Here is a 13,653-nt window from a genome sequence, read left to right as displayed (position 1 = left end):
TTCTTTCCTACTCTCAGAGGAGCCATAAAACCAGAGAATTTTGTAATTTAAAAAAAAGAAAAATTGAGTTAGTCCATTTGTACCTTGTATGATTTTGTGGTTTCTACCTATTGAAAATTGTCCAAATTGAAAATGAAATTTGATTATGATTTTTTCTAGGACACTTCTAGTATTGCTGGCTCCCATAAAACAGAGCAGCGGAATACTGATCTTACAGGAGATGAGACTTCACGACTTTTTGTAAAGAAAACAATAGTAGTGGGCAATGTGTCCAAGTGAGTATTCAGTTGAATTGTCTCATTTTCAGTCATCCAGTTTTGGTAATACTCTGGCATATTATTATCATAGTATTACAGTAGGAATAGGCTTCAGGAATTCTTTTTCCCAGACTCTTAGTTGTTTTAAAAGTAAATGAAGGTCCAGAAACTTGAGACTGCTTCAGTGTGTCTGTTCATCTGTGACGTGGAATAAAATTGTGCTTAGTAAAAAAACCTTTTTGCAGACATGAAGTTTTATGTATTTTTTAAAAACACTTATTTGGTTGTGCCAGGTCTTAGTTGAAGCATGTGAGATCTAGTTCTCTGACCAGGGATCGAACCCAGGGCCCTGCATAGGGAGCACAGAGTCCCAACCACTGGACCACCAGGGAAGTCCCACTTTTATATATTTTATTAAGCATGTAAGTGTGGATAACTTTGGAGGAACTTTGACTTCTGATTTAGTTCTATCGTTAGGGGCCTTACCTAATTCCTAAAAATGTTTGTTTGGTTGCTCAAATTGAAATGTTTTAGATTTATAACAAAAGGTTATACAGCAGGTCTTGAAGACGGAATTCCTCCAAGCTAAAGGGCTATCTAACGGTGTGTCTCATGCTGTCTAGTAGGAGCATCATCATTTTTGCCAAGTGTTTAGGAATGGGTAAAGACATAAATCTTCAACAGCTTAAGAATGTTCAGTCAGTTCAGTTCAGTTGCTCAGTCGTGTCCGACTCTTTGCGACCCCATGAATCACAGCATGCCAGGCCTCCCTGTCTATCAACTAACTCCTGGAGTTCACTCAGACTTATCTCCATCGAGTTGGTGATACCATCCAGCCATCTCATCATGTGTCGTCCCCTTCTCCTCCTGCCCCCAATCCCTCCCAGCATCAGGGTCTTTTCCAATGAGTCAGCTCTTCGCATGAGGTGGCCAAAGTATTGGAGTTTCAGCTTCAGCATCAGTCCTTCCAAAGAACACCCAGGACTGATCTCCTTTAGGATGGACTGGTTGGATCTCCTTGCAGTCCAAGGGACTCTCAAGAGTCTTCTCCAACACTACAGTTCAAAAGCATCAATTCTTCGGTGCTCAGCTTTCTTCACAGTCCAACTCTCACATCCATACATGACTACTGGAAAAACCATAGCCTTGACTAGATGGACCTTTGTTGGCAAAGTAGTATCTCTGCTTTTCAATATACTATCTAGGTTGGTCATAACTTTCCTTCCAAGGAGTAAGCGTCTTTTAATTTCATGGCTGCAGTCACCATCTGCAGTGATTTTGGAGCCCAAAAAATAAAGTCTGCCACTGTTCCCACTGTTTCCCCATCTATTTGCCATAAAGTGATGGGACCAGAGGCCATGATCTTCATTTTCTGAATGTTGAGCTTTAAGCCAACATTTTCACTCTCCTCTTTGACTTTCATCAAGAGGCTTTTTAGTTCCTCTTCACTTTCTGCCATAAGGGTGGTGTCATCTGCATACCTGAGGTTATCGATATTTCTCCCTGCAATCTTGATTCCAGCTTATGCTTCTTTCAGCCCAGCATTTCTCATGATGTACTCTGCATATAAGTTAAATAAGCAGGGTGACAATATACGGCCTTGCCACACTCCTTTTCCTATTTGGAGCCAGTCTGTTGTTCCATGTCCAGTTCTAACTGTTGCTTCCTGACCTGCATACAGGTTTCTCAAGAGGCAGGTCAGGTGGTCTGGTATTCCCATCACTTTCAGAATTTTCCACAGTTTACTGTGATCTACATAGTCAAAGGCTTTGGCATAGTCAATAAAGCAGAAATAGATGTTTTTCTGGAACTCTCTTGCTTTTTCCATGATCCAGCAGATGCTGGCAATTTGATCTCTGGTTCCTCTGCCATTTCTAAAACCAGCTTGAACATCTGGAATTTCATGGTTCGTGTATTGCTGAAGCCTGGCTTGGAGAATTTTGAGCCTTACTTAACTAGCGTGTGAGATGAGTGCAATAGTGTGGTAGTTTGAGCATTCTTTGGCATTGCCTTTCTTTGGGATTGGAATGAAAACTGACCTTTTCCAGTCCTGTGGCCACTGCTGAGTTTTCCAAATTTGCTGGCATATTGAGTGCAGCACTTTCACAGCATCATCTTTCAGGATTTGAACTAGCTCAACTGGAATTCCATCACCTCCACTAGCTTTGTTCGTAGTGATGGTTTCTAAGGCCCACTTGACTTCACATTCCAGGATATCTGGCTCTAGGTGAGTGATCAGACCATTGTGATTATCTGGGTCATGAAGATCTTTTTTGTACAGTTCTTCTGTGTATTCTTGCCACCTCTTAATATCTTCTGCTTCTGTTAGGTCCTTACCATTTCTGTCCTTTATTGAGCCCATCTTTGTATGAAATGTTCCCTTGGTATCTCTGATTTTCTTGAAGAGATCTCTAGTCTTTCCCATTCTGTTGTTTTCCTCTATTTCTTTGCGTTGATTGCTGAGGAAGGCTTTCTTATCTTTTCTTGCTGTTCTTTGGAACTCTGCACTCAGATGCTTATATCTTTCCTTTTCTCCTTTGCTTTTTGCTTCTCTTCTTTTCACAGCTTTTTGTAAGGCCTCCTCAGACAGCCATTTTGCTTTTTTTGCATTTCTTTTCCTTGGGGATGGTCTTGATCCCTGTCTTCTGTACAATGTTATGAACCTCTGTCCATAGTTCATCAGACACTCTGTCTATCAGATCTAGTGCCTTAAATCTATTTCTCACTTCCACTGAATAATCATAAGGGATTTGATTTAGGTCATACCTGAATGGTCTAGTGGTTTTCCCCAGTTTCTTCAATTTAAGTCTAAATTTGGCAATCAGGAGTTCATGATCTGAGCCGCAGTCAGCTCCAGGTCTTGTTTTTTGCTGACTGTATAGAGCTCCATCTTTGGCTGCAAAGAATATAATCAGTCTGATTTCGGTGTTGACCACCTGGTGATGTCCATGTGTAGCGTCTTCTCTTGTGTTGTTGGAAGAGGGTGTTTGCTATGACCAGTGCATTCTCTTGGCAAAACTCTATTAGCCTTTGCCCTGCTTCATTCCATACTCCAAGGCCAAATTTGCCTGTTATTCCAGGTGTTTCTTGACTTCCTGCTTTTGCATTCCAGTCCCCTATGATGAAAAGGACATCTTTTTTGGGTGTTAGTTCTAGAAGGTCTTGTACGTCTTCATAGAACTGTTCAACTTCAGCTTCTTCAGTGTTACTGATTGGGGCATAGATTTGGATCACCGTGATATTGAATGATTTGCCTTGGAAATGAACAGAGATCATTCTGTCGTTTTTGAGATTGCATCCAAGTACTGCATTTCGGACTCTTTCGTTGACCATGATGGCTACTCCATTTTTTTTAAGGGATTTCTGCTCACAATAGTAGATATAATGGTCATCTGAGTTAAATTCACCCATTCCAGTCCGTTTTAGTTCGCTGATTCCTAGAATGTTGACGTTCACCCTTGCCATCTCCTGTTTGACCACTTCCAATTTGCCTTGATTCATGGACCTGACATTCCAGGTTCCTATGCAATATTGCTCTTTACAGCATCAGACCTTGCTTCTATCACCAGTCACATCCACAACTGGATATTGTTTTTGCTTTGGGTCCATCCCTTTATTCTTTCTGGAGTTATTTCTCCACTGATCTCCAGTAGCATATTGGGCACCTACCGACCCAGGGAGGTCCCCTTTCAGTATCCTGTCATTTTGCCTTTTCATACTGTTCATGGGGTTCTCAAGGCAAGAATACTGAAGTGGTTTGCCATTCCCTTCTCCAGTGGACCACGTTCTGCCAGACCTCTCCATCATGACCTGCCCGTCCTGGGTGGCCCCGCATGGCATGGCTTAGTTTCATTGAGTTAGACAAGGCTGTGGTCCATGTGATCAGATTGGCTAGTTTTCTGTGGTTATGGTTTCAGTGTATCTCCCCTCTGATGCCCTCTCGCAACGCCTACCGTCTTACTTGGGTTTCTCTTACCTTGGACGAGGGTATCTCTTCACGGCCGCCCCTCCTGACCTTGAACGTGGAGTAGCTCCTCTCGTCCCTCCTGTGCCCATGGAGCTGCCGCTCGTTGGATGTGTGGTTGCTCCTCTTGGCCACCGCCCCTGACCTCGGGCGGGGGGTACCTCCTCCAGCTGCCGCCCTTGACCCTGGACGTGTGGTAGCTCCTCTTGGCCGCCACCCCTGATGTCAGAGGTGGGATAGCTCCTCTCGGCTGCACCTGTGCCGACACAGCCTGGCACTCTCGGTCTCCACCCCTGTTATCTCCTCACAAAACTTTATTTGCTCTTCTCCTCACTAGGCATTTCCTCTGTGCTGCTTGTCATTTTTGTCACATTATGTCATTATTTCCAGTTTTCATATATCTTTTCCAAATCAGACTGGAATCTCTTTAGAAAGTGTATCTTGTTTGTTTTTGTATCTTGCAGTAGTTGGTGTTCAGTAAATGTTGATTGGTGAATAAATTGATATATTTATGAAAATTTACATTAGATTCAACTATTGAAACGAAAGGATTCAGAATTACACTGAATATCTGGGGAGGGGAATCAGATGTCAGAGGAGTCTTCCAAATCCCAGTTAATGAACCACTGATAACAAACAGAAAGTACATTAAGAATCTAAGGATAATACAAAGATGCTCAGTAGTCTTTGTAGTATTTAAATGGAAGCATAAAATATGACTAAGGCAGTTAGGTTTCTATTTTACAAGTTATTTTAGAATTAGCATGCATTTAGCTAAGGGAACTAATGTGTCGTGTTGAGGTCTCACATATAGTACAAGACATGTCAGCCCAGAAAAGGCCAAAACTAGAAATTCAGGTAGGCTCACCAGGCCACGAAAAGACTGCGGAGAAACAGTTACTGACATTTTCAAACAATTCTGTGTAATTTGTGGGTTTTGGGCTTTAAGGCCAGGTGGACTTTATAAATAAAGCCGAATGATTGGCATGAGAGTTATAAAGTCCTTGTTTGTTCTGGAAGAGGGTAAAAATATTGATTTACTTTAGACTTTGTTAAGAATACTTGTTAGAGTATCTAAGATAACAACTAAGAGAAAAGACATAGAGATTTAAACTTTGAAAGTAGTGAGGAGGGCTTCCCTGGTGGCTCAGTAGTAAAGAATCTGCCTGCCAAAATGCAGGAGATGCGGGTTCAGTCCCTGGGTCGGGAACACCTCCTGGAGAGGGAAATGGCAACCCACTCCACTATTTTTGCCTGAAATCCCATGGACAGAGGAGTATGGTAGGCTATAGTCCATGGGATTGCAAAAGAGTTGGACATGACTTAGCAGCTAAATATCATCATCATCAATACACAGAAGTTGATTGTTTCTGTATGACAAACTTACAGAAGACAACTTTTAAAAGATACATTTACTCTAGCAATAAAAAAATGTAGCATAATAAAAGATATGCTGGCCTTTTATGAAAATAAAAATTTTATTGAAACACATGAAGGAACTAAATGATTAGAGCAGTATGGCATGTTCATGGATAGGAAAGCTCAGTGTTGTAAAGATAACTCTTCTTCCTAAGTTGATATGTAGGTATTCTGATTAAAATGCTAATAGGGCTGGCTTTTATATATGGAAGAACAAAGATAAAGATAGGACATGAGTACGCCTAAAGAAAAACTGGGTTAGGCAACTTGGCCCACTGTATCGCTAAGGATAACCATAGACATAGATGAATGTACAGAAGGCCATGACCATATTTTCCAACAGAATGTTATAATGGGGTCTCATGAAGTAAATGGCGACCACTCCAGTATTCTTGCCTGGAAAATCCCATGGATGGAGGAGCCTGGTAAGCTATAGTCCATGGGGTGGCAAAGAGTCGGACACAGCTGAGTGACTTCACTTTCTTTCTTTCTTTAATGAAGTAAAGCCAGAGCCGCAAAAGGAAGGGCTGAGGATTCAAGTTTTGCCATGGTCCGTACTTAAGGAAATGACTTGTTTTCTTTAAAAACAAAGAAACCACTGGCAACCTTGACAGCAATGAGTAGGAAACAGAAGAGTTCAGAGTTCTAACTTTTGAACCTGAATGAAATCACCCCACAGGCTAGAGGTTTCCTAACCCAGGAATAAAGTATGGTAGTTTGTTTCTACCTAGTGTACCCGCTTAGCAGGAAAAGCAGGATTTTTTTTTTAATTGCCTGATGGTAATTAGAAAACAAAACAAAAACTTCAAGGGATTGCCTCTTCAGACCTCCCCCCCAAAAAAAAAGTTTAAAGAAAAGGGTTAACTGCAAAGACTTACTTTGGTTAGGTAATATGGCTGTTAAATATTGCCTGAATTTTAGGGTTTTTTTAAATGGAAAATTTTCTCCAACTCTTCAGCTCCTGATAACCATTTTTCTATTCTGCTTCTGTGAGTTTGATTTTTCTTCTTAGATTTCACGTAGAAGTGATACCAAGCAGTATTTGTCTTTCTTTGCTTGACTTATTTCACTTACCATAATGCCATCAAGGTCGATCTATCCATGTTGTCAAAAATGGCAGGATTTACTTTTTTCTTAGGACTGAATAATATTCCTGTGTGTATGTTAATATGTTTATCTATCTCCTTAAAAATAGTTTTGTTTAATTGAAGTACAATTGATCTAGCAACATTATACTTGTTTTAGGTAGACAGCATAGTGATTTGATATTTTTATATATTGCAAAATGATTACCACAGTAAGTCTAGTTACCATCTGTCACCATAGCTATACATTACCTATACATTACATGACTTGTTTATAACTGGAAGTTTAGTTTGATCCTCTGCCTATTTATAAATTAGATATTTTTGTTTTTTCTTTGTTTTGCTATTTTGTGAGTTCTTCATGTTTTGAATATTAACCCTTTATCAGATACATGATTTAGAAGTATCTTTTTCCATTCCATAGGTTGTCTTTTCATTTTGTTGGTGGTTTCCTTTCATGTACAAATGCTTTTTAGTTTGATGTAGTTCTACTTGTTTTGGTTTTATTGCCTCTGTGTTTTTTTTTTAATAAATTTTTATTTTTGCTTTATTTTACTTTACAATACTGTATTGGTTTTGCCATACATTGACATGAATCCGCCACGATGTACACGAGTTCCCAAACATGAACCCCGCTCCCACCTCCCACCCCATATCATCTCTCTGGATCATCCCTGTGCACCAGCCCCAAGCATCCTGTATCCTGCATCGAACGTAGACTAGCGATTCATTTCTTACATGATAGTATACATGTTTCAATGCTGTTCTCCCAAATCATCCCACCCTCTCCCTCTCCCACAGAGTCCAAAAGTCTGCTCTACACATCTGTGTCTCTTGCTGTCTCACATACAGGGTCATCATTACCATCTTTCTAAATACCATATATATGTGTTAGCATACTGTATTGGTGTTTTTCTTTCTGGCTTACTTCACTCTGTATAATTGGCTCCAGTTTCATCCATCTCATTAGAACTGATTCAAATGTATTCTTTTTAATGGCTGAGTAATACCCCATTGTGTATATGTACCACAGCTTTCTTATCCATTCATCTGCTGATGGACATCTAGGTTGTTTCCATGTCCTGGCTATTATAAACAGTGCTGCGATGAACATTGGGGTACCCATGTCTCTTTCAATTCTGGTTTCCTCAGTGTGTATGCCCAGCAGTGGGATTGCTGGGTCATAAGGCAGTTCTATTTACAGTTTTTTAAGGAATCTCCACACTGTTCTCCATAGTGACTGTACTAGTTTGCATTCCCACCAACAATGTAAGAGGGTTCCCTTTTCTCCACACCCTCTCCAGCATTTATTGCTTGCAGACTTTTGGATCACAGCCATTCTGACTGGTGTGAAGTGGTACCTCATTGTGGTCTTGATTTGCATTTCTCTGATAATGAGTGATGTTGAGCATCTTTTTATGTGTTTGTTAGCCATCCGTATGTCTTCTTTGGAGAAATGTCTATTTAGTTCTTTGGCCCATTTTTTGATTGGGTCGTTTATTTTTCTGGAATTGAGCTGCATAAGTTGCTTGTATATTTTTGAGATTAGTTGTTTGTCAGTTGCTTCATTTGCTATTATTTTCTCCCACTCAGAAGGCTGTCTTTTCACCTTGCTTATATTTTCCTTTGTTGTGCAGAAGCTTTTAATTTTAATTAGATCCCATTTGTTTATTTTTGCTTTTATTTCCAGTGTTCTGGGAGGTGGATCATAGAGGATCCTGCTGTGATGTATGTCGGAGAGTGTTTTGCCTGTGTTCTCCTCTAGGAGTTTTATAGTTTCTGGTCTTACATTTAGATCTTTAATCCATTTTGAGTTTATTTTTGTGTATGGTGTTAGAAAGTGATCTAGTTTCATTCTTTTACAAGTGGTTGACCAGTTTTCCCAGCACCACTTGTTAAAGAGATTGTCTTTACTCCATTGTATATTCTTGCCTCCTTTGTCAAAGATAAGGTGTCCATATGTGTGTGGATTTATCTCTGGGCTTTCTGTTTTGTTCCATTGATCTATATTTCTGTCTTTGTGCTAGTACCATACTGTCTTGATGACTGTGGCTTTGTAGTAGAGCCTGAAGTCAGGCAAGTTGATTCCTCCAGTTCCATTCTTCTTTCTCAAGATTGCTTTGGCTATTTGAGGTTTTTTGTATTTCCATACAAATCTTGAAATTATTTGTTCTAGTTCTGTGAAAAATACCGCTGGTAGCTTGATAGGGATTGCATTGAATCTGTAGATTGCTTTGGGTAGTATACTCATTTTCACTATATTGATTCTTCTGATCCATGAACATGGTATATTTCTCCATCTATTAGTGTCCTGTTACTGCCTCTGTTTTTGGTGTCAGATCTAAAAAATCGTTGCCCAGACAGATATAAAAAAGCTTGCCCTTTATACTTTCTTCCAGTTTTATGGTTTTAGGTCTTAAATTTAACTTGTGAATCCATTTTGGGTCGATTTTGGGTCTGGTGTGGATAGAGGTTCAGTTCATTCTTTTGCATGTGGCTTTTCAGTTTTCCCAGCACCATTTATTGAAACTATCCTTTACCTCACTGTATATATTAGCTTTCTCATTGGAAATTAATGACCAGTGTGAGTTTATTTCTTCTCTCTCTATTTTGTGGCATTGGTTTATGTGTTTTTATTCCAGTACAACACCGTTTTGATTGCTGTAGCTTTGTAATATAGTTTGAAACCAGGAAACATGATGCTTTCAGCTTTTATCTTCCTTCTCATGATTGATTTGGCTATTCAGAATCTTTTCTTGTTGCACATAGATTTTAGGATTGTTTTTCTATTTGTAAAAAATGCCATTGGAATTTTGATAGAGATTGCATTGTAGTATGAACATTTTAACTGTTTTTCCAGTTCTTGAGCACAGAATATCCATGCCTTCTTCAGTTTCTTTCATCAGTGTCTTACAGATTTTTAGTTTTATTTTTGTTTACTGACGTATAGTTGATAGTGTCTCACAGTTTTCAGTGTACAGATCTTTTACCTCTGGTTAAATTGCTAAGTGTTTTATTGTATTTGATGCTGTTGTAAATGAAATTATTGTCAATTTCTCTTTCTGGTAGTTTGTTGTCAGTATATAGAAACAACTGATTTTTTAATGTTGATTTTATATCCTACAACTCTACTGAATTCATTTAATAGTTTTGTGATGGAGTCTTTAGGTTTTTCTATGTATGATATTATGTTTTGTGCAAATAGAGAGAATTTTACTTCTTCCTTTTCAGTTTGCCTTTTATTTCTTCTTCTTCTTTTTTTTTTTTTTTTCTCTAATTGCTCTGGCTAGGACTTAGAGTACTGTGTTGAATAAAAATGGCAGTAGTGGACATCCTTGTCTTGTTCCTGATCTTAGAGGAAAGTCTTCTGGCTTTCACCATTCAGTATGATCTTAGCTGTGGGCTTGTCCTGTGTGGCTTTATTATTTTAAGAAATGCTTCCTCTATATGCAGTTGAGAATTTTTATTATGAATAGATACTGAATTTTGTCAAATGCTTTTACTGCATCTTTTGAGATGATTACATAATTTTTAGCCTTCATTTCATTAGTGTGATGTGTTGCATTGATTTGTAGATGTCAAACCATCCTTGTATGCCTGGAATAAATCTCACTTGCTCATGTTGTATGATACTTTTAAAGTACTGTTGAATTCTGTTTGCTAATGTTTTGTTGAAGAATTTTGGATTTACTTTTATCAAGGATTGTTGTTTAGTCACTCAGTCATGTATGACTCTTTTGTGACCCCATGAACTGTACCCTGCCATGCTCCATTGCCCATGGGATTTCCCAGGCAAGAATACTGGTGTGGGTTGCCATTTTCTTCTCTAGGAGATCTTGCCAACCCAGGGATTGAACCAGCATCTCCTGCATTCGCAGGCAGATTCTTGACCACTGAGCCACCTGGGAAGCCCTTTATCAGGGACACTGGCTTATAATTTCCTTTTCTTGTAATATCCTCACTTGGCTCTGGTATTGGTAATTTTGGCTTCATAAAATGAGATCATTGAGTGTTCCCTCTTCTTTTATTTTTTGGAAGAGGTTGAGGATTGGAATAAAATCTTTATCTGTTTGGTAGAATTCACCCTTTAAACCACTGGTCCTGGAATGTACTTTGTTGGGAGGTTTTTGTTTGCTGATTCAGTCTCCTTACTAGTAACTGTTCTGTTCAGATTTCTATTTCTTCACCATTCAGTCTGGGTAGGGTGTCTATTTCTAGGTTTTATTCATTACTGCTAAGTTGTCCAGTTTGTTGATGTATAATTGTTCTTAGTCTTTTATGATCTTTTGTGTTTGTGTGGTATCAGTTATAACATCTCTTCTTTCATTTATAATTTTATTTGTTTGAGTCCCTCCTCTTGGTAAGTCTGTGTAAAGATAAAATTTGTCTTTTTTATCTTTTCAGAAAACCAACTCTTCTTTCTTTGGCCTTTTCTATTGTGTGTTTAGTCTTTGTTTCCACTCTGATCTTTGTTATTTCTTTCCTTTTCCTAACTTAGGGTTTAGTTTGTTTTCCTCTTTCTAGTTCCTTAGGGTATAAAATTAGGTTGTTAATTTGAGATCTTTTTTTCTTTATGTAGGCATTTATCTCTATAAACTTCCTTCTTAGAACTGTTTTTGCTGCATCACTGCAGTTTTGGTATGCTCTATTTCCATTTTCAGATGTCTCTAGGTATTTTTTTAATTTCTCTTTTGATTTCTTTTTTCCCCTATTAATTGGTAAGTAGTATGTTGTCTACTCTTTATGTATGTGTAAATTTTCCCATTTTCTTCTTGTAATTGATTTTTAATCCTGTTTTAAGTAGTAGTTAATTGGTTTGTTAGGAACAAAGATTTCAAGTCTTTTTTTTTCCCTCCCTACTCTAGGTATATACCTCCTGATAAGAGAGAAGAAAATGACCAGTCAACCCACAAATGGATGGTATATGTCCGAGGCTCTCGTAGAGAACCCAGTATTAATCATTTTGTCAAGAAAGTTTGGTTCTTTCTTCATCCCAGCTATAAACCAAATGACCTTGTGGAAGTTAGGTGAGCACTATTTGAATTATTAAACCTGAGAAGTACAGAATTACTGAAGTGGAAGGAAAGTGGTTTAACTCAAGAACACACCTTTGAAATTCTTGTATTATTAATAATTTAATCAGCTTTGGCTTTTAGTCACAATATAATTTTAGCTGTGGTTCTTTATTGCAGATTTCTGTCTCACTGAACAGGTACCATCCCCACCTGTCAGGTTGTTACCATATGAATTACACCAGCTTATTCTCCTCTCCTCTGGAAATAACTTGTTTATATAGATATAGATAAATATAAAAATGTTACTGTTTTTATGATTATCAGAATATATTAGAACTTAATAAAGGATTCTGACTTTATAGAAATACTTAATGTTGTAAGTTCCCCATGATCTCACCCTCTCAGAAGTAACCTTTAATGATATTTTTCTCTGTTTTTAATCTAACAGAGCTATTGAAGTTTTTTGTTGTGATTATTTCACAAAGATGGAATGATTTTATACACACACAAACACACATTATATATATATATACACTCTTGTAAAATTTGTTTCATTTAGGTGTATTGTTCATATCTATATGTGATGTTACCTATCACACATATGTTCACTATATGAATGTATTGTAGAAGTGGTTCTGGTTTATTATCAGTGAAATCTCCTGTATCTTCAGCTTTCTTCAGAACATTCCTTTAGAGCACTCCTGACTGAAGTAAAACCTGACTAATTCCTGAGAACACTGTTTCTCCTGAGAAAACTTTAAAGTGGTAACTTTTGTTTTTGTTTTTGTTTTTTTCCCTCTTACACACCATATATACCATTGGTTCTAGAAATGGGTGCTTGTCTGTCTTGCTTGTATTTGTGGCTTCCAGACCAGTTTTCCCCTTCTTTTCTCTAAAAACTTCTGCTCCTTTGAAATTTTATAAGATCTGCTGCTTCTCCTTTTTGGGAGCATTTACTGATTTCCTAGTCATTCCTCTTTCAAAAACAATTGTAGCGCCTAGTGTGCTGATATTCTCTCTACCAGTACTCTTGCCATCACTCTTAGGACTTTGGCATGCAGATAGACAAGTCTTCCAAAACCTTGGTCTCCCAGTTCATTGATTTCCTTTCTTTAATAATAATAATATGGTAGTGATATACCATGGAATCTAAGCTGAGTAAGGAGAGAAGGAGATTACATTGGGAGATTACATAACAGCAGTAATGGGTAGTGAAAACTGTTATGGACAAGAAATGAAAATCTCTGTGGGGGTCAAAAAATAAATCTATTTCTAATAAATAGATTAGAAATGGAGCTGGAGGATAGGCGTTGGTGAAAAAGTCAAATACTTGGAAATGAGATTTTGTAGCTAGTACAGAACATTTATATTCTTCATATGGATATTTAGGTATATATTAATTATCAGCTGATCTGTCCTTTAATATGCACTTAATTCTCATAAAAACATGGATCTGATGCTAGATTTTGTTAATTTGATTCCTGTACTAATACTATACTATTTTAATTGTTTTGCTTAATAGAATATGCTGATCTTAGGTAGAGTATGTTCCCCTGATCATCATCATTATTATTATTCTACAATTTTTGTCTTGGTCATTCTTGAGTACATATGTTGTTCCAGGTTACTTTAGATTCTAAGTGTTGATTTATGGATTGAAATCACATTGAATTAATGATTAATTTTCATACTTTTCATGATATTGAATCTTTCTATCTTGTCTACCCAAGAGAATGAATCAGTGTAAGAGTTTTCCAGTGCAAACAAGGTTTTTTTCTTTTACTTCCTTTATTTTCTTGACATATTTCATTTGATAGAACCTTGGAAAAGTGTTGCTATTCTGTTTTATTCTAATGGTACAGATTGATAAAGGAGCAAGTACATTCATAGGCTCTCAGACATTAGAGTTGAAA

The 13,653-nt window shown here is 37.7% G+C and overlaps 1 protein-coding gene across 1 annotated transcript in view; it reads left to right on the top strand.

Annotated features, from left to right (window-relative positions):
* Window positions 1–13,653, top strand: part of YEATS2 (YEATS domain containing 2) — a 108,062-nt gene that overhangs the window by 30,706 nt on the left and 63,703 nt on the right. Inside the window, exons 6-7 of the mRNA XM_068968241.1 lie at window positions 160–275; window positions 11,591–11,752. Coding sequence (XP_068824342.1) covers window positions 160–275; window positions 11,591–11,752 — 278 coding nt within the window. The remainder of the gene's footprint in view (window positions 1–159; window positions 276–11,590; window positions 11,753–13,653) is intronic.

This window comes from Capricornis sumatraensis, chromosome 1 (genome assembly GCF_032405125.1).
Source record: "Capricornis sumatraensis isolate serow.1 chromosome 1, serow.2, whole genome shotgun sequence".
Classification (NCBI taxonomy): Eukaryota; Metazoa; Chordata; class Mammalia; order Artiodactyla; family Bovidae; genus Capricornis; species Capricornis sumatraensis.
This window is presented reverse-complemented; position numbering and strand designations above follow the sequence as displayed.